The sequence below is a fragment of the Neolamprologus brichardi genome, chromosome 4 (assembly GCF_056152115.1).
Source record: "Neolamprologus brichardi isolate AB-2024 chromosome 4, ASM5615211v1, whole genome shotgun sequence".
Classification (NCBI taxonomy): Eukaryota; Metazoa; Chordata; class Actinopteri; order Cichliformes; family Cichlidae; genus Neolamprologus; species Neolamprologus brichardi.
Window position 1 is genome coordinate 6,437,149 of NC_142107.1, and position 27,917 is coordinate 6,465,065.

Consider the following 27,917-nt stretch of genomic DNA (forward strand, 5'->3'; position numbering starts at 1 on the left):
AAGGGTTTTGAGTGGCTGACGAGACTAGAAAAAAAAGCTTCATAAATGCTTGTACATGACATTGTAGTACATAATATACCATATCAAAAGAACCTAAATTGATGGTTATAATGGAACTAATAACTAATGTGAATTTAGGCAGGTTTGCAACCAAGCAGAGAAGTCTTCCAACATCCCAAATAATATGTCTGTGAAGGTTCTCAGTCATCCAGGTTTTTGTAGTCAAAGGAGCTTGCAAAGAAAAGCCGTAGAACTGAAGAACTGAAGAAGCTTCTCGGATGAGAGGTGAAACGTCTTCAAGCAACTTAAAGAAGTCCAGACGCTTTTCTTTGCAAGGTCCTTTGACATCCCAAATAATAATTATGAAATCACCACACTCAGAGGATGTTCATTCTGCTTTTTTATTTCATAAATAATTTTAATGCCTTTCCCTTTTTTAAAAAGTCAAGTACAGAACATGCCATGCAATCATTTGTTAATTAAAGCATTACAGAAACCAAAATGGACACTCCGATGGAGGGAGGAGGTCAGCAGCTGAGGTGGTGTTACTCAGATGGCTGGCTTTGAGTTCTGAATTTGACGTTCTGATTCAACTTCTTTACTCAAGTAAAAGTAAAGAACGTAAGAAAGTAAAAAGTAGCTATTTGAAGGACATTTCCACCAGCCATTTTTGTGCAAAGCTAACTAAACCTCTTGCTATATTAATATAATAATATTAATACATGGGAACACAAAGTTGTTGTTGTTTTTTTACTGTGCATCCACATCTAAACAGAGATAAGTACAATCAGGAGGTGGGGAAACCCTAAGATTAGTTGTAATGAAATAATAACAAGTCTAGAATTTCTGACCTGTGCTACTGCTGCTCTGATTTAGTGCTCTTTGTGGATTTATTTATACAACTCAATTCAACCAAATCTAACCCAATATTCCACAAACTGTTTTGTTTTGCTTTGGCTGATTACCATCTCCTACACTGACTTTATAGGGGAAAGTTTTTACTATCTTTATGCTAGTTGGTATAAAGTTGGTATGATGGTGAAATTCAATGAATGATTCTAAGTACCATCAGTTTAAATTCAAATGTATCTCTGCTCCACTTGATGTAACCTAACTCTGACCATGAGCACCTTACCTTTAAATCTAACCTTCTTCCTGTCTTGCCCTATCTTTCCTACAACTTTCTCCATCTGTGAGTGAAGTTATCTTTTGTTCTTTTCTCTCCATTCTCCCTACAGTAGCTGTACCTTTAGCTACAGTAGCAGACACACTCTGTGACTTACTGCACACAAACAGTTTGTGTTTTGCTCTGCAAACCTGTTAAATGGAATTCCTTCACATAGAGTTTCAAACTCTGCGAGAGTCTATGGAGTATCGTTTGCAGCAGGTGAAAACACTTGCTGACAAAAACTCAAGACCTACAGTTAGTGACATCTCTCACAAAGGGAATGACCCAACTCTCACAAGAAAATTTTAAAACCTCAAAGAAACTGTTATCGAGCTCCAGGCCTGCAGCATTGACAGGCATCCCAGAGAAGGCAGAAGAGGACTCGGAAACAATGGTGAGACAGTTTATTCAGGTTCACCTGAAACTCTTAGAGGACACAATAAAGACCACCATCTTTTATCGTACCCATTGTCTGGGAGGGAAGCAACTGGACCAGGGCAGGGCACAATTGTGCCCAAATCTGGACATTTTAAACAGAAAGAGCTGGTAAAGAGCTGCGGTCTGGAATTGAACATGATTTGTTGATGTACAGAATACAATTTGAGGTATTTGGTGATTAGACCCAGTTGGCCCATCACAGCAGAACGGAATCCCAGCAGGGATAGGGATTAGGGCAGGACCCCCCAGAGACTATAAATTGGTGATGGAGATGAAGATCGAGGCTTGAATGGAGCCTGAGTAATGAGAGGCGGAGATGGGGAGGAGGTAGGTTGTGCGAAGGCATCTGCAAAGATGAATGACAGATGTGCAGTGAGATTTAAAGTACATGGAGTGAAGGCTAACTGGCCTGAAGAAGGTAAAAAAAAAAAACCCCAACAGATTACCAGTCTGTTGGTAATCCAAGACTGCATAAAAATGTGGGGAACTAAAGCATTTTTTAACACAATCCCTTCATTTCAGAGGCTCAAAAGTAATTAGACAAATTAAGTCGTTAAATAACTAAAAATAAAATGTTTATTTCTAATACTTGGTTGAAAAACCTTTATTGGTAATGACAACCTGAAATCTTGAACTGACGGACATCACCAGATGCTGGGTTTCATCCTTTTTAAAGCCCTGCTAGTCCTTTACTGCAGCTGCTTTCACTTGCTGTTTGTTTTTGGGCTTTTCTGTTCGAAGTGTAGTCTTCAATAAATTAAATGCATGTTCAATTGGTTTTCAGGTGACTGAATTGGCCATTTAGAATATTCCACTTTTTTGCTTTAATAAACCTCTGGGTTGCTTTGGTTGTGTTTTGGGTCACTGTGCATCTGTATTATGAAATGCTGGGGGGAGGATAATATCTTACTGTTCTTATAAGAAATAATAAGAAAGTAATAAATAAGTAAATAGCAAGTAAGTCATTAGAAGTTGCCTTTGCTACCCTCACGTACATATAATTAACAACCTGAGAAAACTAAAACTGGAGTAAAATTAAATAATTACTAAGAAAACACAATTTCATGTGCAAAGGCTGCATTTGAAAAACTTTGAACAGGGCAACAAATCTGGGAAATTCCTTGCAAACTAGTTAAAACAATACAAAGAAAACAACAACTCTTTATTCAATAAAGAATTCAGCTTGGAATATTAGTCATGATCCACAACAAATAAATAGATGTGTTAAAGAGTTTTATGAAGCTTTATACACATTATATATTAATCCATCTGATGCTGCCATTGAATAATTTCTCAACAATATAAATCTACCAAAACTAAATGGCAAACAAATAGTGGCTCTGGATTCATCTTTTTTAATGTCTGAGTTCATGAAGATTTACAGCATCTCCCAAACAATAAAACTCCAGGTACAGATGGTTTTAATGCAGAGTTTTACAAAGAGTTTGGGCCTATTTTTGGCCATTTTCATTGCTGTCAATGTTCAATCTTTACACCATTAATTCATAATCAAGCATACACATTGCTCTCAGGATCAACATTCCAGCTATGGACTTCCAAAGGGATACACACAATCAAGGATCTGTTTATTAATAATCTTTTTCCTTCGTTTCAACAACTCCAGAAAAATTTTTCCATAGAAAACAAAGATTTTTTCAAGTATTTACAAATACGTCATTTTATTAAAGAAACGTTTCCATCCTTTCCCAATGAACCACAAAAGCTAGTTTCAGATGATCTGTTCCTAATGAACCCGCTAAAGAAAGGAGCTATTTCTAGGATCTACAACCAACTTTTGCAAATAGACAGTACAACTACATTGGACCACTTGAGAAACGTTTGGAGTGAAGAACTGGGTACTAACATCACTGAAGATCAATGGACTAAGGCACAAGAACTGGTTCACTCCACTTCTGTCTGCTGCAGGCACGGACTACTACAATTTAAGGTCCTGCAAGGCATCTTCTAATGACTTACCATTTTGTTCTAATTCTAATATGAGTTTTTTCACATTATGTTTTTCATAGCACATGAGAATATACAGATGAGGTAGAAGCAAAAGCAAAACACCACAAAACATCAGGTAAGAGGAGCCAACAATTAGGGGTGGGTTTCAATAATCGATTTTCCGATCAAAATCGATTTTAGCTTAACTAAAGCATATCGATTCATTAAAATCCTGAATCGATTTTTAAATATAAATGTATTTTGCCAGAAACGCCAGAATCTCAGGTTAAACCTCACAAAACTATTTTAACAAACACCAAACAGCTAAAACAGTAAATGAGAGCAGGTAAACGGAAAAAGAGTAAATACAAATCAATGAGATGTCGGCTTTCTCACCCGATGGCACGTACAAGGACACGCCGTAGGGGCTGAAAGCCGACACCTTACTGATTCTGATGCAGGTCAGGTCCGCGCTTTGCGCTAGATTCTGAAGCTGCAGGTTTCATCCCTCTCCAACCAAAATGCACTGAACCAGCAGCAAAAGAAGATCAAAACTAAGCGTCACATTTTGCTTCACATAAACATCGTCATGCATTCCCTCTTACTTTTGTTGTTTTGCTTCCGCTACGATAAAATCGCACTTCCTGCAAAGCTCTCTCTCCCTCGCTCAGTGTATTTTAAGAACTGTTTCCTATCTAAAAATCTCCATTTCCTGTATTACTCGCTTATGCTGTTTATTTAACGATTTCAGACAAGAGCCTCATTTCTACTGTTCAATACCGAAGAAATGTAAACTTTTTAAAATTATGACCAATTGCAAAACGCTTAGCTGTGCCTCTAATAAAACCTCTGTAACTTTACTCTGCTTCACTTCAGCTGCATCGAGTAATGTTCAGATGTTGATTCATGTTTTTTTTTTTCTTTCGTTTTTGTTCTACTGCAGAATATTTTTAAGGTTATTGGCTATAAAAAGCCAGGCCAGGAAAAACTCTTTCATGTTTTTCTGTGTTTTATCCTCAGTTACACTGACACAAAGGGATCTGCTGTGATGCTCACACCTCTGATGAAGTCTCACAAGTGTCAGAACTGATAAATGATCAGAATTATAATATTTCTGACTGCCTGAGGCAAAATTTCCCCAATTCAAATCGAATCAAATCGAAATTGTGGATTGAATTGAATCGGGACCTTGTGAATCGGAATCAAATCGATTCTAGAAATCAGTGACGATCCCCAGACCTACCAACAAAGCCAGCAGTTTCCAGCTTAAAATGAAGATCTTCCTTCTTCTAAATAGCAGGCTGATCACAGGATTGTCAAAAGGTGAGTTACTTTACGCAACCAGGAGGAAAGGACAGGACGTACATAAGATGGGTGTGTGTGACTGTGACACATAAGGTGACCTGAATCAATGAACACCCGAAAACTTTATTGTTTGCATTTCAACATGCTTCTATTAAGACATAATTAGAGATTGCAGCAGACGTCAGTAAGATAAGGTGTGGCAAAGTCATCAGAGAGCAAAACAGCCCTGTGTGAAAACATTCCTGAGTTTACTATTATTTAACTAATTACACTGAGTAATTTCAAATATGTTGATCTTTAAACATAATAGAGTTGCAGCTTCCTCTGTACTTGGAGATCTGTTTGAACTGTCAAATAAACATGTCAAGAGCAAAATATATATTTAGATTTATGAAACAATAAAAAACACAGACAGATGAGCTTCCGTGGTTAATACTTCTTATAGCTAAATCATGTTTGCTGTGCTAAGCCTTTAGAACAGAGCAATGAGGAATCAATACATAATTTCAAATGTAGATACAGCAATACAGCATTAAAGCATTATTAACACATCTTTAAAAGGGTTTGAGGGATTTCAAAAATACTGCAGTGCAATATTTCATGTAGTATTAGGTAGGAAGCTCTGACTATTCGTTCCATACTCTACCAACTTTTATCAAATTTGCTCCATGTTGTGCTTTATAGTGGGCTGGTTGCGGATCCACATGCAGAACTCAGGATGCAGAACAGGAGCAAAAAAACCCAACGTTTTATTGTTGGAAATTCAACATAATTCAGCAGGAAAAGACTACCAGATAAACTATCATAAAAAAATCCCACGAAACACTGGGCACAGGAATACACAATGTGGGAGGGCATAATAATAATAATAATAATAATAATAATGGATTGGATTTATATAGCACTTTTCAAGGCACCCAAAGCGCTTTACAATTCCATTATTCATTCACTCTCACATTCACACACTGGTGGAGGGAAGCTACAGTTGTGCACATGACAGTGAACAGAGGGATACTTGGACAAAATCAGACAAAACTCCAAACACTGGGTCCTAGTACCAGAAAACACCAACACATCCATAAAAAAATACCCATAATAATTTTACAAAGCAAAAGACAAAATGAAGACTCAGTGACACACCAAAGGAATCCTTCTTGTTCATTTATAATTAGAAATGAAACAGGTTTTGCATACCCTTTTTGTTTAAATGTACAATTGAACAAAAGGTGTGGTAAAGTGCTCTGACAGATTTATTTAAAAAGAGAGGACATGAGTGTTTGAATGTTCACGCTGTAAAAATGTAAAGACACGCAATCCTGAGCTCACCTGTTCAGTATATAAAGTGTAGCAGTGCTCCTGAGGTTTAGTATCACAGTCCAGGGAAACTAATCTGCAGCACTGACCTGTTCATCACAATGAAGCTGACTGCTCTGATCCTCCTCTTGGGAATATCCAGGACAGGTAACTACACTTTTTCTTATCATTCAGGATTTGAATAAAGCACTTCAAATCTAACACTAAAACACTTCAAATTTAACAGTAAAAGAAAACAAACAAACAAACAAACAAAAACCTTAAAATTTATTTTATACATGTATTAAATGTCTTTTCCCAAAAACATCCAAACACTTTACAAGAGGATCACTTAGTTATGTTTGTGGTGGATCGAACCACAAACATAACTAAGTTTCTTTCCATTGACAGGAAAACAAATATCTGTCAGCATATCCATAGGGAATATAGATTATTACATGTGATAGACCCAATTAAAATAAAACAAATAAACAAACAAACAAACAAAAACAGGAGCCTTTAAGAAAGATATGCCAGACTTTTTGTTTTAGTTTATAAAATCTGTTTCTGAATCTGTTTGGCAAACTGATGTTTGATGATTCACTTTGTTCAAATTATTTTACTGAGTGGATTAGGTCTACTTCATACTAGAAATAAGGAAAAGTGATGACCAAATATACGTGAAGGACATAATGATGGATATTAGGATTAGGACTTTGTTGAAAATCTTAGTTCAGTTTGTTAAGGTTTAGGGCCTGGATGGCTTGAGGTTAGAAGCTCCTCTTGAGTCTCTCTGTCCTTGCCCGGATGATACGGCACCTTGGAACAGTTTGTTGCCAGGATGGGATGGGTTCTTCAGTATCTGACCTGCTCTAGTCCAGCATCTCCTGGTGTAGGTGTCCCTAAGGGGGGAGGGGCAATCCTGCAGCAGCATTCTGCTGTACTGATTACTCTCTGAAGAGCTTTTTGGTCCTTAACACAGCTGTTCCCAAACCAGGATGTGATGTTCTGTGTGAGGATGCTCTCCACAGCGCCTGCATAGAAAGTCCTGAGGCTCACTGGCGAGACCTTGAACTTTCTCAGTTGTCGGAGGTGGTACAGGCACTGCCTAGCCTTTTTGGTCTAGACCTGAATGTGAGCAGACCATGTCAGGTCTGAGGAAATGTGGATACACAGCAAATTCAAAAGTGTTAAATGTTTTGGTGTTAGTAGTCTTAGAGTTAATTTTACTCTAAGTAGAGTCACATTCTTTTAATGTAACTCTGAGGTGTAAAATGATAGTAGTTAAAATCGAGTGTTAAAAATGAGTGTTTCTATGTCAAATCTGGAGGTGTTACAATGGAAACTTTAACTCTTGACCGCTTAACTCTGAACTCCTACAGGGGCTATGACACTAATAGAGTAAATTCACAGACTCCGCCCCAGCACGGCTCCAATCGAAGCTGAAGTGAAGCCGTTTCAGAACATTTTGCCCTACATATTTGAGTTGTTTGCCATGCTTGGTAAGTCATTTTTTTCAAAGATTGTTTCAATTATTATTATTAGCTTTTACTTCTGTGGCTCTTTGGAGTTGAGACAAAGCTGTGTGAAAGGCATTAGCCATGTCGCTCGGTGGAGCATAATATTCTGTTTTAGCTAGCTGAAAGGTATTGTTTGCAGGCAAATACCACAGCCTTGAAAAAAAGCTTGCAGGTGAATTTTCAGTCAAACCTTTGGTCAAATACACCTAAAACAATGTCTAGAATGTGAAATGTTGGTATAATGGTGCTACTTGAAGCCTGAAAACGATCTCCCATAAAAAAAACGAGCAGACAGCAGTAGCAGACGTCCTGACTGGGTTCTACGTTAGCATTTAGATCCCTCCAGAGTTTTGTGCACACGGTTTAGGTAAAAATGAAAAAGGTTGAGGTTTTACATTTAGTTCAGTATTACCTGTTGTCTGTGTCCTTGTCTTTTGGGAAAATACCTTACACAAGTAATGGCTCAAAAAGGATTCCTTTTTTTTTTACTGTGCTGCAATTGATTTGTGCCATTAATTAGTGTCAACTAATTTTTATTCAATCTCCACATAGGATATGCTTGTGAAGATGGAATATGGGGGAGAGCAGAAGTGCGTTGAAGTTCCACAAAGTGATGAATGAAGGACATGCATATTGTATTGAAGAAATAAGTGATGAGAATGCTGTTATTTGCATTTACCAGCTCACCTATGTCAGACCTTTTGATAAACAAAATTCTAATGAAAGTGAGAACATGTACACTGTTACATCTTTCAGAAAATGTTTTGAAATTGTGGTGCACAGTTCAGAATAAATGTTTTTCAAAAACCATTGTGTCTTTTTAGTAAATGTTTATTTCCAAGAGAAATTTCTAGAAGTTCAGAACAGTAAAATTCCCGCTTTTTAGAATTAATTAGAAGATAACTCTTACGTAGTTAAACTAAAATACTCTTTGAGAGTTAATATATAAAGTCTTAACACCAAGTGTTAAATTATCAACTCCAGACAGATTTGGTGTTTAACACTAAATCAGAGTTAACGTACCAACTCTCCAAAAAGAGTTAAATTAACACTCTCTGGTGTGGACCCATATAGACACTTTAATAGTGTTGAAATCAAATCTGACAGTGTTAATTTGGACATGCTGAATTTGCTGTGTACCGAGATACTTGAAGGACTGCACCCTCTCCACTGGAGCTCCATTGATGATAATGGGCTTGTAGTCTCTGTGCTGACTCCTTCTGAAGTCCACCACTAGCTCCTTGCTCTTGCCGACATTCAGCTGGAGGTGGTTATCCTGGCACCATGATGCCAGATTCTTCACTTCGTCAGTGTAGGCCTCCTTATCGTTGTTGGAGATGGCGCCCAACACCACTGTGTCATCAGCAAACTTCACAATGGTGTTGGAGCCATGGGTGGCCACACAGTCTGAAGTATAGAGGGAGTAGAGCAGTGGCGAGAGGACACACCCCTGTTAATGGTGACGCTGTTAGAGACGCATCTATCCACCCTCACCACGTGAGTTCTGCAAGTGAGGAAGTCCAGCACCCATGCACACAGACGGCTGTTGAGTCCTAGATCCCTCAGCTTTGTGAACAGTCTGCTGGGCACTATTGAGTTAAATGCTGAACTGTAATCAACACTCTTTTCTTGCACTAGTTCAGTGGTTCCCAAACTTATTTTGCTAGGCCCCCCTTTGTTTTACAAGAAAAATGTTCGTGCCCCCTGCCCCCTTCTCGCGCGTTTACGCGCGCGCAAGCGCGCTAACACATCCTCCAACCACACACACCCATATTTTGCTCCATTGCGGTTTATTTCACACCTCGAACATTTAGTAAACAATTAAACAAATACAAGTAATCTGCAATAAATGACAGGTAGTAATAAAATAAACTACTAACTCTTTTAGGCTACGTCCACACCTACACGGATATTTTTGAAAACGCAGCTGTTTCGTCCACACGTAAACTGCGTTTCGAATCACCGAAAACGGAGATTTTTTTAAACCCTTTTTTGCATTTACGTGTGGACGAGGAATTCAGAGTTTGTCACTCAACGTCAAAGGTATGTGCCTTTTTTTCACGTCACGCTGTGCGCCACGTTATTGTTTACATGAGATGAATTGCAAAATGGCAGATAGAGACAAAATACTGTTAATCTTACTATCTTCAGGTTTTACAGGCTTACATATACACACGCAGTTACTGTCCCTCCATTTACAAAGGCAGAGGCGTCACAGTGTGATTATTTTACGTGTAGTTGTTTTTTTTCATGTGTAATAATATTCAACATTGCTATCGATACATTTTTCAAAAAATGCCTCTGTGCAAAATGGGTTTAAAAACATAAACAACTGTGGGATCCTGTTTGTCCGTGATTTGAACAGCCCAGCGCTGCTCCCGACACAGGGAAAACCAATTCTGCAGGGGAGACCTACCTTGGCACTTGTGCAGGTGAAGCCAAAGGGAAGATATGCTTCACAATATTTTCTAGTCTTTGGCTTAGAATGAAGTTGGTTTGGAAACATGTTCAGTGACGCTTCATCTGCTACTTCAAATTTAACAGTAAAAGAAAACAAACAAACAAACAAACAAAAACCTTAAAATTTATTTTATACATGTATTAAATGTCTTTTCCCAAAAACATCCAAACACTTTACAAGAGGATCACTTAGTTATGTTTGTGGTGGATCGAACCACAAACATAACTAAGTTTCTTTCCATTGACAGGAAAACAAATATCTGTCAGCATATCCATAGGGAATATAGATTATTACATGTGATAGACCCAATTAAAATAAAACAAATAAACAAACAAACAAACAAAAACAGGAGCCTTTAAGAAAGATATGCCAGACTTTTTGTTTTAGTTTATAAAACAAAAAATATCTTCCAAAGGGAAGATATGCTTCACAATATTTTCTAGTCTTTGGCTTAGAATGAAGTTGGTTTGGAAACATGTTCAGTGACGCTTCATCTGCTGCTTTGCGTTTCTGTAGGCGCCCCGTGCTAGCAGTGTCCAAGCCTTTTGTTCCCCCCCCCTTTTCATTCCGCTCCCCCCCTGCAATGGCCCCACACTTTGGGAAGGTTTGCACTAGTTGGTGCTACCAATGCCATAAAAATTATAACGTTTTAAATATAGACTCAGAAACTGTTAAATGGTTGACAGTTGTTGGAGCAGGCTTCCGTGATTTAAATGATCCTTATTTCATTAACCTTAAATTAACACTAATGTAGTGTTTCATGTCACTTTATTAAAAAATATATTTATACAGATGTTAAAGGGATTAACAGCATTTCATAAATCTGTGCAACAGCTTAAAAAATAGAAGAGATAAAGACTCTTTAATAATACCAGTATAGTGGGGTATTTAAAAACCTGTAATCTTTCATTTTAACTTCAGTCCTTTCATTGTTTCTCTCCTGATTGCAGCTAGAGCCCTTCGGTGTAGAACCTGCAAAGATCAGAAGTGTTCAACCACAGTAGCAAAAAAATGTTCTTCAGAGACCATGTGTGTTACAGCTACTATTTTAGGTAATCTTTTCTTCATATTATTTCATACAGTTCAGTAAATTTCAAATACCTGTGAAGCTATGTGTGCTTTCCATCAACATTAATAAAATTCATCATTAAAAATATTAAAATTACTTTGCAGCTACCTCATCTGGAACTACGGCAACACAAATCTACAAGGCATGTGCATCTTCCTCCCTGTGTCCAACTACGGGCTCTCAGAGATTTTCAGTTGACCTGGGTGTTCAAAGTGCTCTTACATCTGCCACGTGCTGCAACACGAATAACTGCAACTCAGCAACTCTGGCTGGTAAGTAGAAATCAGTTAAGTTAAAGACACATAACCGAACAGACAAGACAGAAAGGGATAAGAAACAATATTCTGATATCTGCTGAAATATTCTGTTCTAAAATGAAATTATGTTCTTTTCTGTTTCAGCCCCTACTCCTCAGAAAAGTAACGGCCTACTATGTAACTATTGTTCCACCTCTCAGTGCAACACACCATTGCAATGTCAGGGAGTGGAGGACCAATGCTTTCAATCAATGAGTGAGTCTTCATCATGCATACTTTAACAAAAAGCATCTTTAAATTTGGTTTTTGCATAAAGTAAATTCAACAAACATTCTTTTTTTTCAGTCAGTCAGGAAAACCATTACCAAGCATTTTATCCGTATTTGTAATGAATGTGATTTTGTACTTTAAATCTTTAAAGATGAAGATTTGCTAATCAGTGTAGGAAATTATACATATTTGTCCACAACACATAAATATATTAGTTAAGAAGTACTCCCGAAACTTTAAGAGAAAAGTCAATATTTGTAGCATGGAGGTACTGATTAATCTGTCAGTTATTGTCATGACTAATCATTTGTATAAAACAAGAGCTGAAAACAAAGAGATAAATGTCCATCACAATTGAGCAAAGTAAAGAAAATACACATGAAAACATCAAGAGGAGCACTTTGATTTCTTGATGATGGAAAAATCAGTTACCTGCTTTAAATGGAAAAAAAAACATATGTGATAATAGAACACCGAGTGTAGGAACACTGTTCATTAAAAGGAAATCACTTTGGCTTCTGACATTGTGAGTACATGTTTTCAATAACTTGAATGTGAAAGTCATGAAACAACTGACTGAAAATCAGGCTCTGTTCGTGTGTCTAATTAAAAATTGTTTACTGGTGGGTATGGTATTATACATTAGAAATGTTGAACACACAACTCAGGTCTTAGAGTACACCCAAAAGTCACTACAGTAAGATTTCAAGTTTCAGCATTGTCAGCAAACAGAACAGATTAAAAAAGATGTTAGATTACTTTTTATGTACAAGATATTTATGTTTGCTAAATGGAAATAGTTTACTGAAATGATGCCTCGAAAACTTATACCCATTAATATTATATTTTTATATAAGTATGTCTTAATTTTCAAAGGCTACTACACAGTCATGTATGTCTAAATATATGTGAAATTGTTGAAACTGGGATTTTTCATGTACAGTGAACGATGGCACCAAGGATTTTCCAGCTTACGGCTGTGCATCAAGCAACCTGTGTGCAGCTGCTTCAAGACTGGGTTCTCTACCTTTCATGCAGAGTGTTGGTACCATAAAAAGAGGACCAACCTGTACTTTACCGACAACAACTGCAGCACCAACCAAAACCACACCTGGTCCAACCACAACGATTGCAGCACCAACCACAACAACAGCTGCTCCAACCACGACCACAGCTGAACCACCAACAACAACAGCTGCTCCAACCACAACAACAGCTGCTCCAACCACAACAACAGCTGCTCCAACCACAACAACAGCTGAACCAACAACCACAACAGCTGCTCCAACCACAACAACAGCTGCTCCAACCACGACCACAGCTGAACCACCAACAACAACAGCTGCTCCAACCACAACAACAGCTGAACCACCAACAAAAACGGCTGCTCCAACCGCAACAACAGCTTCTCCAACCACAACAACAGCTGCTCCAACCACAACAACAGCTGAACCAACAACCACAACAACTGCTCCAACCACAACAACAGCTGCTCCAACCACAACAACAGCTGCTCCAACCACAACAACAGCTGAACCACCAACAACAACAGCTGCTCCAACCACAACAACAGCTGCTCCAACCACGACAACAGCTGCTCTAACCACAACAACAGCTGAACCAACAACCACAACAGCTGCTCCAACCACAACAACAGCTGAACCACCAACAACAACAGCTGCTCCAACCACAACAACAGCTGGCCCAACCACAACAATTGCAGCACCAACCACAAAAACAGCTGCTCCAACCACAACAACAGCTGCTCCAACCACAACAACAGCTGCTCCAACCACAAAAACAGTTGAACCACCAACAACAACAGCTGCTCCAACCACAACAACAGCTGGCCCAACCACAACAAATGCAGCACCAACCACAACAACAGCTGCTCCAACCACAACAACAGCTGTTCCAACCACAACAACAGCTGAACCAACAACCACAACAGCTGCTCCAACCACAACAACAGCTGCTCCAACCACAACCACTATGGCAACAACCACAACAACAGCTGCTCCAACCACAACCACAGCTGAACCACCAACAACAACAGCTGCTCCAACCACAACAACAGCTGCTCCAACCACAACAACAGCTGAACCACCAACAACAATAGCTGCTCCAACCACAACAACAGCTGAACCACCAACAACAACAGCTGCTCCAACCACAACAACAGCTGAACCACCAACAACAACAGCTGCTCCAACCACAACAACAGCTGCTCCAACCACAACAACAGCTGCTCCAACCACAACAACAGCTGCTCCAACCACAACCGCTATGGCAAAAACCACAACAACAGCTGCTCCAACCACAACAACAGCTGCTCCAACCACAACAACAGCTGCTCCAACCACAACAACAGCTGCTCCAACCACAACAACAGCTGAACCAACAACCACAACAACAGCTGCTCCAACCACAACAACAGCTGCTCCAACCACGACCACAGCTGAACCAACAACAACAACAGCTGCTCCAACCACAACAACAGCTGCTCCAACCACGACAACAGCTGCTCAAACCACAACAACAGCTGCTCCAATCACAACAACAGCTGAACCAACAACCACAACAGCTGCTCCAACCACAAAAACAGCTGCTCCAACCACAACAACAGCTGCTCCAACCACGACAACAGCTGCTCCAACCACAACAACAGCTGAACCAACAACCACAACAGCTGCTCCAACCACAACAACAGCTGAACCACCAACAACAACAGCTGCTCCAACCACAACAACAGCTGGCCCAACCACAACAATTGCTGCACCAACCACAACAACAGCTGCTCCAACCACAACAACAGCTGCTCCAACCACAACAACAGCTGCTCCAACCACAACAACAGCTGAACCAACAACCACAACAGCTGCTCCAACCACAACAACAGCTGCTCCAACCACAACAACAGCTGCTCCAACCACAACAACAGCTGAACCACCAACAACAACAGCTGCTCCAACCACAACAACAGCTGCTCCAACCACGACAACAGCTGCTCCAACCACAACAACAGCTGAACCATCAACAACAACAGCTGCTCCAACCACAACAACAGCTGCTCCAACCACGACAACAGCTGCTCCAACCACAACAACAGCTAAACCAACAACCACAACAGCTGCTCCAACCACAACAACAGCTGAACCACCAACAACAACAGCTGCTCCAACCACAACAACAGCTGAACCATCAACAACAACAGCTGCTCCAACCACAACAACAGCTGCTCCAACCACGACAACAGCTGCTCCAACCAAAACAACAGCTAAACCAACAACCACAACAGCTGCTCCAACCACAACAACAGCTGAACCACCAACAACAACAGCTGCTCCAACCACAACAACAGCTGGCCCAACCACAACAACAGCTGCTCCAACCACAACAACAGCTGGCCCAACCACAACAATTGCAGCACCAACCACAACAACAGCTGCTCCAACCACAACAACAGCTGAACCACCAACAACAACAGCTGCTCCAACCACAACAACAGCTGAACCACCAACAACAACCCCTGCTCCAACCACAACAACAGCTGATCCACCAACAACAACAGCTGCTCCAACCACAACAACAGCTGAACCACCAACAACAACCCCTGCTCCAACCACAACAACAGCTGAACCACCAACAACAACAGCTGCTCCAACAACAACAACAGCTGCTCCAACCACAACAACAGCTGCTCCAACCACAACCACTATGGCAACAACCACAACAACAGCTGCTCCAACCACGACCACAGGTGAACCACCAACAACAACAGCTGCTCCAACCACAACAACAGCTAGCCCAACCACAACAACAGCTGCTCCAACCACAACAACAGCTGCTCCAACCACAACAACAGCTGCACCAACCACAACAACAGCTGAACCACCAACAACAACAGCTGCTCCAACAACAACAACAGCTGCTCCAACCACAACAACAGCTGCTCCAACCACAACAACAGCTGCTCCAACCACAACAACAGCTAGCCAAACCACAACAATTGCAGCACCAACCACAACAACACCTGCTCCAACCACAACAACAGCTGCTCCAACCACAACAACAGCTGCTCCAACCACAAAAACAGCTGAACCAACAACCACAGCAGCTGCTCCAACCACAACCACAGCTGCTCCAACCACTACAATCGCTGAACCACCAACAACAACAGCTGCTCCAACCACAACAACAGCTGGCCCAACCACAACAATTGCAGCACCAACCACAACAACAGCTGCTCCAACCACAACAACAGCTGCTCCAAACCCAAAAACAGCTGAACCACCAACAACAACAGCTGCTCCAACCACAACAACAGCTGGCCCAACCACAACAATTGCAGCACCAACCACAACAACAGCTGCTCCAACCACAACAACAGCTGCTCCAACCACAACAACAGCTGAACCAACAACCACAACAGCTGCTCCAACCACAACAACAGCTGCTCCAACCACAACAACAGCTGCTCCAACCACAACAACAGCTGAACCACCAACAACAACAGCTGCTCCAACCACAACAACAGCTGATCCACCAACAACAACAGCTGCTCCAACCACAACAACAGCTGCTCCAACCACAACCACCGCTGCTCAAACCATAACCACTGCAGCACCAACCACAACGATTGCAGCTCCAACCACAACAACAGCTGCTCCAACCACAACAACAGCTGCTCCAACTACAACCACTGCAGCACCAACCACAACCACAGCTGGCCAAACCACAACGATTGCAGCACCAACCACAACAACAGCTGCCCCAACCACAACAACAGCTGCTCCAACCACAACGACAGCTGAACCAACAACAACAACAGCTGCACCAACCACAACCACTATGGCATTGACCACAACCACAGCTGCTCCAACAACAACAACAGCTGCTCCAACCACAACCACAGCTGCTCCAACAACAACGGTGGCACCAACAACCACAACAGCTGCTCCAACAACAACAACAGCTGCGCCAATTCCGACCACAGCTGCACCAACCACGACAACAGGTGCTCCAACCACAACAACAGCTGCTCCAACCACAACAACAGCTGCTCCAACTACAACCACTGTGGCACCATCCACAACAACAGCTGCTCCAACCACAACAACAGCTGCTCCAATTCCGACCACAGCTGCACCAACAACAACAACAGGTGCTCCACATGGTGGTGCTACACATGCCATAAAAATTAAAAAATTTTAATATAGACTCAGAAACTGTTAAATGGTTGACAGTTGTTGGAGCAGGCCTCCGTGATTTAAATGAGCCTTATTTCATTAACCTTAAATTAACACTAATGTAGTGTTTCATGTCACTTTATTAAAAGAATATATTTATACAAATGTTAAATAGATTAACAGCATTTCATCAATCTGTGCAACAGCTTAAAAAATAGAAGAGATAAAGACTCTTTAATAATACCAGTATAGTGGGGTATTTAAAAACCTGTAATCTTTCATTTTAACTTCAGTCCTTTCATTGTTTCTCTCCTGATTGCAGCTGGAGCCCTTCAGTGTGAAACCTGCACAGATCAGACGTGTTCAACCACAGTAGCAAAAACATGTTCTTCAGAGACCATGTGTGTTACAGCTACTATTTTAGGTAATCTTTTCTTCATATTATTTCATACAGTTCAGTAAATTTCAAATACCTGTGAAGCTATGTGTGCTTTCCATCAACATTAATAAAATTCATCATTAAAAATATTAAAATTACTTTGCAGCTACCTCATCTGGAACTACGGCAACACAAATCTACAAGGCATGTGCATCTTCCTCCCTGTGTCCAACTACGGGCTCTCAGAGATTTTCAGTTGACCTGGGTGTTCAAAGTGCTCTTGCATCTGCCACGTGCTGCAACACGGATAACTGCAACTCAGCAACTCTGGCTGGTAAGTAGAAATCAGTTAAGTTAAAGACACATAACCAAACAGACAAGACAGAAAGGGATAAGAAACAATATTCTGATATCTGCTGAAATATTCTGTTCTAAAATGAAATTATGTTCTTTTCTGTTTCAGCCCCTACTCCTCAGAAAAGTAACGGCCTACTATGTAACGTTTGCTCCACCTCTCAGTGCAACACACCATTGCAATGTCAGGGAGTGGAGCGTCAATGCTTTCAATCAATGAGTGAGTCTTCATCATGCATACTTTAACAAAAAGCATCTTTAAATTTGGTTTTTGCATAAAATGAATTCAACAAACATTCTTTTTTTTCAGTCAGTCAGGAAAACCATTACCAAGCATTTTATCCGTATTTGTAATGAATGTGATTTTGTACTTTAATTCTTTAAAGATGAAGATTTGCCAATCAGTGTAGGAAATTATACATATTTGTCCACAACACATAAATATATTAGTTAAGAAGTATTCCCGAAACTTAAAAAAAAAAGTCAATATTTGTAGCATGGAGGTACTGATTAATCTGTCAGTTATTGTCATGACTAATCATTTGTATAAAACAAGAGCTGAAAACAAAGAGGTAAAAGTCCATCACAAAAAGATCAAAGTAAAGAAAATACACATGAAAACATCAAGAGGAGCACTTTAATTTCTTGATGGTGGAAAAATCAGTTACCTGCTTTAAATGAAAAAAAAACAAACATATGTGATAATAGAACACCGAGTGTAGGAACACTGTTCATTAAAAGGAAATCACTTTGGCTTCTGACATTGTGAGTACATGTTTTCAATAACTTGAATGTAAAAGTCATGAAACAACTGACTGAAAATCAGGCTCTGTTCGTGTGTCTAATTAAAAATTGTTTACTGGTGGGTATGGTATTATACATTAGAAATGTTGAACACACAACTCAGGTCTTAGAGTACACCCAAAAGTCACTACAGTAAGATTTCAAGTTTCAGCATTGTCAGCAAACAGAACAGATTAAAAAAGATGTTAGATTACTTTTTATGTACAAGATATTTATGTTTGCTAAATGGAAATAGTTTACTGAAATGATGCCTCGAAAACTTTTTGAACTTATACCCATTAATATTATATTTTTATATAAGTATGTCTTAATTTTCAAAGGCTACTACACAGTCATGTATGTCTAAAAATATGTGAAATTGTTGAAACTGGAATTTTTCATCTACAGTGAACGATGGCACCAAGGATTTTCCCGCTTACGGCTGTGCATCCAGCAACCTGTGTGCAGCTGCTTCAAGCCTGGGTTCTCTACCTTTCATGCAGAGTGTTGGTACCATAAAAAGTGGACCAACCTGTACTTTACAAACAACAACTGCAGCACCAACCACAACCACAGCTGGCCCAACCACAACGATTGCAGCACCAACCACAACAACAGCTGCTCCAACCACAACAACAGCTGCACCAACAACAACAACAACAGCTGCTCCAACCACAACAAAAGCTGCTCCAACCACAACAACAGCTGCTCCAACCACAACAACAGCTGAACCACCAACAACAACAGCTGCTCCAACCACAACAACAGCTGCACAGACAACAACAACAGCTGCTCCAACCACAACAACAGCTGCTCCAACCACAACAACAGCTGAACCACCAACAACAACAGCTGCTCCAACCACAACAACAGCTGCACCAACAACAACAACAGCTGCTCCAACCACAACCACCGCTGCTCAAACCATAACCACTGCAGCACCAAACACAACGATTGCAGCACCAACCACAACAACAGCTGCTCAAACCACAACAACAGCTGAACCACCAACAACAACAGCTGCTCCAACCACAACCACTGTGGCATTAACCACAACCACAGCTGCTCCAACAACAGCTGCTCCAACCACAACAACAGCTGCACCAACCACAACCACTGTGGCATTAACCACAACCACAGCTGCTCCAACCACAACAACAGCTGCTCCAACCACAACAACAGCTGCTCCAACCACAACAACAGCTGCTCCAACCACAACTACAGCTGCTCCAACCACAACAACAGCTGAACCACCAACAACAACAGCTGCTCCAACCACAACAACAGCTGCTCCAACCATAACAACAGCTGCTCCAACCACAACAACAGCTGAACCACCAACCACAACAGCTGCTCCAACCACAACAACAGCTGCTCCAACCACAACAACAGCTGCTCAAACCACAACAACAGCTGAACCACCAACAACAACAGCTGCTCCAACCACAACAACAGCTGAACCACCAACAACAACAGCTGCTCCAACCACAACAACAGCTACTCCAACTACAAAAACAGCTGAACCACCAACAACAACAGCTGCTCCAACCACAACAACAGCTGCTCCAACCACAACAACAGCTGCTCCAACCACAACAACAGCTGAACCACCAACCACAACAGCTGCTCCAACCACAACAACAGCTGCTCCAACCACAACAACAGCTGCTCAAACCACAACAACAGCTGAACCACCAACAACAACAGCTGCTCCAACCACAACAACAGCTGAACCACCAACAACAACAGCTGCTCCAACCACAACAACAGCTGCTCCAACCACAACAACAGCTGAACCACCAACCACAAATGCTGCTCCAACCACAACAACAGCTGCTCCAACCACAACAACAGCTGCACCAACAACAACAACAGCTGCTCCAACCACAACAACAGCTGCTCCAACCAGAACAACAGCTGCACCAACAACAACAACAGCTGCTCCAACTACAACAACAGCTGCTCCGACCACAACAACAGCTGCTCCAACCACAACAACAGCTGCTCCAACCACAACAACAGCTGAACCACCAACAACAACAGCTGCTCCAACCACAACAACAGCTGAACCACCAACAACAAAAGCTGCTCCAACCACAACAACAGCTGAACCACCCACAACAACAGCTGCTCCAAACACAACAACAGCTGAACCACCAACAACAACAGCTGCTCCAACCACCACCACTGTGGCATTAACCACAACCACAGCTGCTCCAACCACAACAACAGCTGCTCCAACCACAACCACAGCTGCTCCAACCACAACAACAGCTGCTCCAACCACAACAACAGCTGCTCCAACAACAACAACAGCTGCTCCAACCACAACAACAGCTGCACCACAAACAACAACAGCTGCTCCAACCACAACAACAGCTGCTCCAACCACAACAACAGCTGCACCAACAACAACCACAGCTGCTCCAACAACAACAACAGCTGCTCCAACCACAACAACAGCTGCACCAACAACAACAACAGCTGCTCCAACCACAACAACAGCTGAACCACCAACAACAACAGCTGCTCCAACCACAACAACAGCTGCTCCAATCACAACAACAGCTGAACCACCAACAACAACAGTTGCTCCAACCATAACAACAGCTGAACCACCAACAACAAGAGCTGTTCCAACCACAACAAAAGCTGAACCACCAACAACAACAGCTGCTCCAACCACAACAACAGCTGCTCCAACCACAACAACAGCTGCTCCAACCACAAAAACAGCTGCACCAACCACAACAACAGCTGCTCCAACAACAACAACAGCTGCTCCAACCACAACAACAGCTGCTCCAACCACAACAAAAGCTGAACCACCAACAACAACGGCTGCTCCAACCACAACAACAGCTGAACCACCAACAACAACGGCTGCTCCAACCACAACAACAGCTGCTCCAACCACAACAACAGCTGAACCACCAACCACAAATGCTGCTCCAACCACAACAACAGCTGCTCCAACCACAACAACAGCTGCACCAACAACAACAACAGCTGCTCCAACCACAACAACAGCTGCTCCAACCACAACAACAGCTGAACCACCAACAACAACAGCTGCTCCAACCACAACAACAGCTGCACCAACAACAACAACAGCTGCTCCAACCACAACAACAGCTGCTCCAACCACAACAACAGCTGAACCACCAACAACAACAGCTGCTCCAACCACAACAACAGCTGAACCACCAACAACAACAGCTGCTCCAACCACAACAACAGCTGCACCAACCACAACATCTGTGGCATTAACCACAACCACAGCTGCTCCAACCACAACAACAGCTGCTCCAATCACAACAACAGCTGAACCACCAACAACAACAGCTGCTCCAACCACAACAACAGCTGAACCACCAACAACAAAAGCTGCTCCAACCACAACAACAGCTGAACCACCCACAACAACAGCTGCTCCAAACACAACAACAGCTGAACCACCAACAACAACAGCTGCTCCAACCACCACCACTGTGGCATTAACCACAACCACAGCTGCTCCAACCACAACAACAGCTGCTCCAGCCACAACCACAGCTGCTCCAACCACAACAACAGCTGCTCCAACCACAACAACAGCTGCTCCAACAACAACAACAGCTGCTCCAACCACAACAACAGCTGCACCACCAACAACAACAGCTGCTCCAACCACAACAACAGCTGCTCCAACCACAACAACAGCTGCACCAACAACAACCACAGCTGCTCCAACAACAACAACAGCTGCTCCAACCACAACAACAGCTGCACCAACAACAACAACAGCTGCTCCAACCACAACAACAGCTGAACCACCAACAACAACAGCTGCTCCAACCACAACAACAGCTGCTCCAACCACAACAACAGATGAACCACCAACAACAACAGTTGCTCCAACCACAACAACAGCTGAACCACCAACAACAAGAGCTGCTCCAACCACAACAAAAGCTGAACAACCAACAACAACAGCTGCTCCAACCACAACAACAGCTGCTCCAACCACAACAACAGCTGCTCCAACAACAACAACAGCTGCTCCAACCACAACAACAGCTGCTCCAACCTCAACAACAGCTGCACCACCAACAACAACAGCTGCTCCAACCACAACCACCGCTGCTCAAACCATAACCACTGCAGCAAGAACCACAACGATTGCAGCACCAACCACAACAAAAGCTGCTCCAACCACAACAACAGCTGCTCAAACCATAACCACTGCAGCACCAACCACAACGATTGCAGCACCAACCACAACAAAAGCTGCTCCAACCACAACAACAGCTGCTCCAACCACAATCACAGCTGCTCCAACCACAACAACAGCTGAACCACCAACAACAACAGCTGCTCCAACCACAACAACAGCTGCACCAACAACAACAACAGCTGCTCCAACCACAACAACAGCTGCACCAACCACAACAACAGCTGCACCAACAACAACAACAGCTGCTCCAACCACAACAACAGCTGATCCAACCACAACAACAGCTACACCAACCACAACCACTGTGGCATTAACCACAACCACAGCTGCTCCAACAACAACAACAGCTGCTCCAACCACAACAACAGCTGCACCAACAACAACAACAGCTGCTCCAACCACAACAACAGCTGATCCAACCACAACAACAGCTGCTCCAACCACAACAAAAGCTGAACCACCAACAACAACAGCTGCTCCAACCACAACAACAGCTGCTCCAACCACAACAAAAGCTGAACCACCAACAACAACAGCTGCTCCAACAACAACAACAGCTGCACCAACCACAACCACTGTGGCATTAACCACAACCACAGCTGCTCCAACAACAACAACAGCTGCTCCAACCACAACAACAGCTGCACCAACAACAACAACAGCTGCTCGAACCACAACAACAGCTGAACCAACAACAACAACAGCTGCTCCAACCACAACAAAAGCTGCTCCAACCACAACAACAGCTTCTCCAACCATAACCACTGCAGCACCAACCACAACAACAGCTGCACCAACAACAACCACAGCTGCTCCAACAACAACAACTTCTGCTCCAACCACAACCCCAGCTGCTCCAACAACAACGGTGGCACCAACAACCACAACAGCTGCTCTAACCACAACAACAGCTGCGCCAATTCCGACCACAGCTGCACCAACCACAACAACAGGTGCTCCAACTACAACCACTATGGCAACAACCACAACAACAGCTTCTCAAACCACAACAACAGCTGCTCCAACTACAACCACTGTGGCACCAACCACAACAACAGCTTCTCCAACCACAACAACAGCTGCTCCAATTCCGACCACAGCTGCACCAACAACAACAACAGGTGCTCCACATGGTGGTGCTACACATGCCATAAAAATTATAACATTTTAAATATAGACTCAGAAACTGTTGAATGGTTGACAGTTGTTGGAGCAGGCCTCCGTGATTTAAATGATCCTTATTTCATTAACCTTAAATTAACACTAATGTAGTGTTTCATGTCACTTTATTAAAAAAATATATTTATACAGATGTTAAAGAGATTAACAGCATTTCATCAATCTGTGCAACAGCTTAAAAAATAGAAGAGATAAAGACTCTTAGTATAGTGGGGTATTTAAAAACCTGTAATCTTTCATTTTAACTTCAGTCCTTTCATTGTTTCTCTCCTGATTGCAGCTGGAGCCCTTCAGTGTGAAACCTGCACAGATCAGACGTGTTCAACCACAGTAGCAAAAACATGTTCTTCAGAGACCATGTGTGTTACAGCTACTATTTTAGGTAATCTTTTCTTCATATTATTTCATACAGTTCAGTAAATTTCAAATACCTGTGAAGCTATGTGTGCTTTCCATCAACATTAATAAAATTCATCATTAAAAATATTAAAATTACTTTGCAGCTACCTCATCTGGAACTACGGCAACACAAATCTACAAGGCATGTGCATCTTCCTCCCTGTGTCCAACTACGGGCTCTCAGAGATTTTCAGTTGACCTGGGTGTTCAAAGTGCTCTTGCATCTGCCACGTGCTGCAACACGGATAACTGCAACTCAGCAACTCTGGCTGGTAAGTAGAAATCAGTTAAGTTAAAGACACATAACCGAACAGACATGACAGAAAGGGATAAGAAACAATATTCTTATATCTGTTGAAATATTCTGTTCTAAAATGAAATTATGTTCTTTTCTGTTTCAGCCCCTACTCCTCAGTCGAGTAATGGCTTACTATGTAACTATTGTTCCACCTCTCACTGCAACACACCATTGCAATGTCAGGGAGTGGAGGACCAATGCTTTCAATCAATGAGTGAGTCTTCATCATGCATACTTTAACAAAAAGCATCTTTAAATTTGGTTTTTGCATAAAATAAATTCAACAAACATTCTTTTTTTTCAGTCAGTCAGGAAAACCATTACCAAGCATTTTATCCGTATTTGTAATGAATGTGATTTTGTACTTTAAATCTTTAAAGATGAAGATTTGCTAAACAGTGTAGGAAATTATACATATTTGTCCACAACACATAAATATATTAGTAAAGAAGTATTCCCAAAACATAAAAAAAAAAAGTCAATATTTGTAGCATGGAGGTACTGATTAATCCGTCAGTTATTGTCATGAATAATCATTTGTATAAAACAAGAGCTGAAAACAAAGAGATAAATGTCCATCACAAAAAGATCAAAGTAAAGAAAATACACATGAAAACATCAAGAGGAGCACTTTGATTTCTTGATGATGGAAAAATCAGTTACCTGCTTTAAATGGAAAAAAACAACATATGTGATAATACAACACCGAGTGTAGGAACACTGTTCATTAAAAGGAAATCACTTTGGCTTCTGACATTGTGAGTACATGTTTTCAATAACTTGAATGTAAAAGTCATGAAACAACTGACTGAAAATCAGGCTCTGTTCGTGTGTCTAATTAAAAATTGTTTATTGGTGGGTATGGTATTATACATTAGAAATGTTGAACACACAACTCAGGTCTTAGAGTACACACAAAATCACTACAGTAAGATTTCAAGTTTCAGCATTGTCAGCAAACAGAACAGATTAAAAAAGATGTTAGATTACTTTTTATGTACAAGATATTTATGTTTGCTAAATGGAAATAGTTTACTGAAATGATGCCTCAAAAACTTTTCGAACTTATACCCATTAATATTATATTTTTATATAAGTATGTCTTAATTTTCAAAGGCTACTACACAGTCATGTATGTCTAAAAATATGTGAAATTGTTGAAATTGGAATTTTTCATCTACAGTGAACGATGGCACCAAGGATTTTCCCGCTTACGGCTGTGCATCCAGCAACCTGTGTGCAGCTGCTTCAAGCCTGGGTTCTCTACCTTTCATGCAGAGTGTTGGTACCATAAAAAGTGGACCAACCTGTACTTTACAAACAACAACTGCAGCACCAACCACAACCACAGCTGGCCCAACCACAACGATTGCAGCACCAACCACAACAACAGCTGCTCCAACCACAACAACAGCTGCACCAACAACAACAACAACAGCTGCTCCAACCACAACAAAAGCTGCTCCAACCACAACAACAGCTGCTCCAACCACAACAACAGCTGAACCACCAACAACAACAGCTGCTCCAACCACAACAACAGCTGCACAGACAACAACAACAGCTGCTCCAACCACAACAACAGCTGCTCCAACCACAACAACAGCTGAACCACCAACAACAACAGCTGCTCCAACCACAACAACAGCTGCACCAACAACAACAACAGCTGCTCCAACCACAACCACCGCTGCTCAAACCATAACCACTGCAGCACCAACCACAACAACAGCTGCTCAAACCACAACAACAGCTGAACCACCAACAACAACAGCTGCTCCAACCACAACCACTGTTGCATTAACCACAACCACAGCTGCTCCAACAACAACAACAGCTGCTCCAACCACAACAACAGCTGCACCAACCACAACCACTGTGGCATTAACCACAACCACAGCTGCTCCAACCACAACAACAGCTGCTCCAACCACAACAACAGCTGAACCACCAACAACAACAGCTGCTCCAACCACAACAACAGCTGCTCCAACCACAACTACAGCTGCTCCAACCACAACAACAGCTGAACCACCAACAACAACAGCTGCTCCAACCACAACAACAGCTGCTCCAACCACAACAACAGCTGCTCCAACCACAACAACAGCTGAACCAATTCCGACCACACCTGCACCAACCACAACAACAGGTGCTCCAACTACAACCACTATGGCAACAACCACAACAACAGCTGCTCCAACCACAACAACAGCTGCACCAACACCAACAACAGCTGCTCCAACCACAACAACAGCTGAACCACCACCAACAACAGCTGCTCCAACCACAACAACAGCTACTCCAACCACAACAAAAGCTGCTCCAACCACAACAACAGCTGCTCCAACCACAACAACAGCTGCACCAACAACAACAACAGGTGCTCCAACCACAACAACAGCTTCTCCAACCATAACCACTGCAGCACCAACCACAAAAACAGCTGCACCAACAACAACCACAGCTGCTCCAACAACAACAACTTCTGCTCCAACCACAACCCCAGCTGCTCCAACAACAACGGTGGCACCAACAACCACAACAGCTGCTCTAACCACAACAACAGCTGCGCCAATTCCGACCACAGCTGCACCAACCACAACAACAGCTGCTCCAACCAAAACAACAGCTGCACCACCAACAACAACAGCTGCTCCAACCACAACAACAGCTGCTCCAACCACAACAACTCCTGCTCCACCATCGACAACAGGTGCTCCAACAACAGCAGTATCTGCGGTGACCGCAGCCACAACTACATCTGCTCCAACAACGACAGCAGTAGCACCAACCACAACAACTGCTGCTCTAACCACAGCAACAAGTGCACCAATCACAACAACAGTAGCACCAACCACGACAACTGCTGCTCCAACAGCAACAACAGCTGCTCCAACCACAGCAACAAGTGCACCAATCACAGCAACAACAGCACCAATCAGAACAACTGCTGCTCCAACCACAACAATGGTGGCACCAACCACAACAACTCCTGCTCCACCATCGACAATAGGTGCTCCAACAACAGCAGTATCTGCTGTTACCACAGTCACAGCCACCGCATCTGCAACCACAACAACTGCTGCACCAACAACAAGCCCAGATGCTCCAACAATATCAAAAGCCTCACCAACCATAACATCACCTCTAACATCAGCTGTTGCTCAGACCACAATACCTGCTTCAACAGCATCATCAACAACAACAACAGCTACTCCAAATCCAAGCACTGCGTCAAAAACCACAACAACAGCTGTGACAACAACCACTACAATTTCTTCAACAACTAAATCATCCACGACAACAACAAGTAACGCATCTTCTGTCAGAATGAATGTAATCCCTCTTGTACTGGGACTCTTTGTCTTTACCATCTATTATTAAAAAGG

The 27,917-nt window shown here is 42.1% G+C and overlaps 1 protein-coding gene across 1 annotated transcript; it reads left to right on the forward strand.

Annotated features, from left to right (window-relative positions):
- Positions 1 to 10,588: 10,588 nt before the first annotated feature.
- Positions 10,589 to 27,818, forward strand: LOC148102915 (uncharacterized). The gene is made up of 19 exons (XM_087840409.1): positions 10,589 to 10,593; positions 11,054 to 11,184; positions 11,306 to 11,473; positions 11,603 to 11,713; positions 12,672 to 13,468; positions 13,547 to 15,092; positions 15,384 to 16,840; positions 16,948 to 16,958; positions 17,211 to 17,341; positions 17,463 to 17,630; positions 17,760 to 17,870; positions 18,842 to 23,770; positions 23,827 to 23,845; positions 24,080 to 24,210; positions 24,332 to 24,499; positions 24,629 to 24,739; positions 25,709 to 26,908; positions 26,972 to 27,541; positions 27,697 to 27,818. The coding sequence occupies exons 1-19, from the start codon at positions 10,589 to 10,591 to the stop codon at positions 27,816 to 27,818; spliced, it is 11,886 nt and encodes a 3,961-aa protein (XP_087696535.1).
- The last annotated feature ends 99 nt before the right edge of the window (positions 27,819 to 27,917 follow it).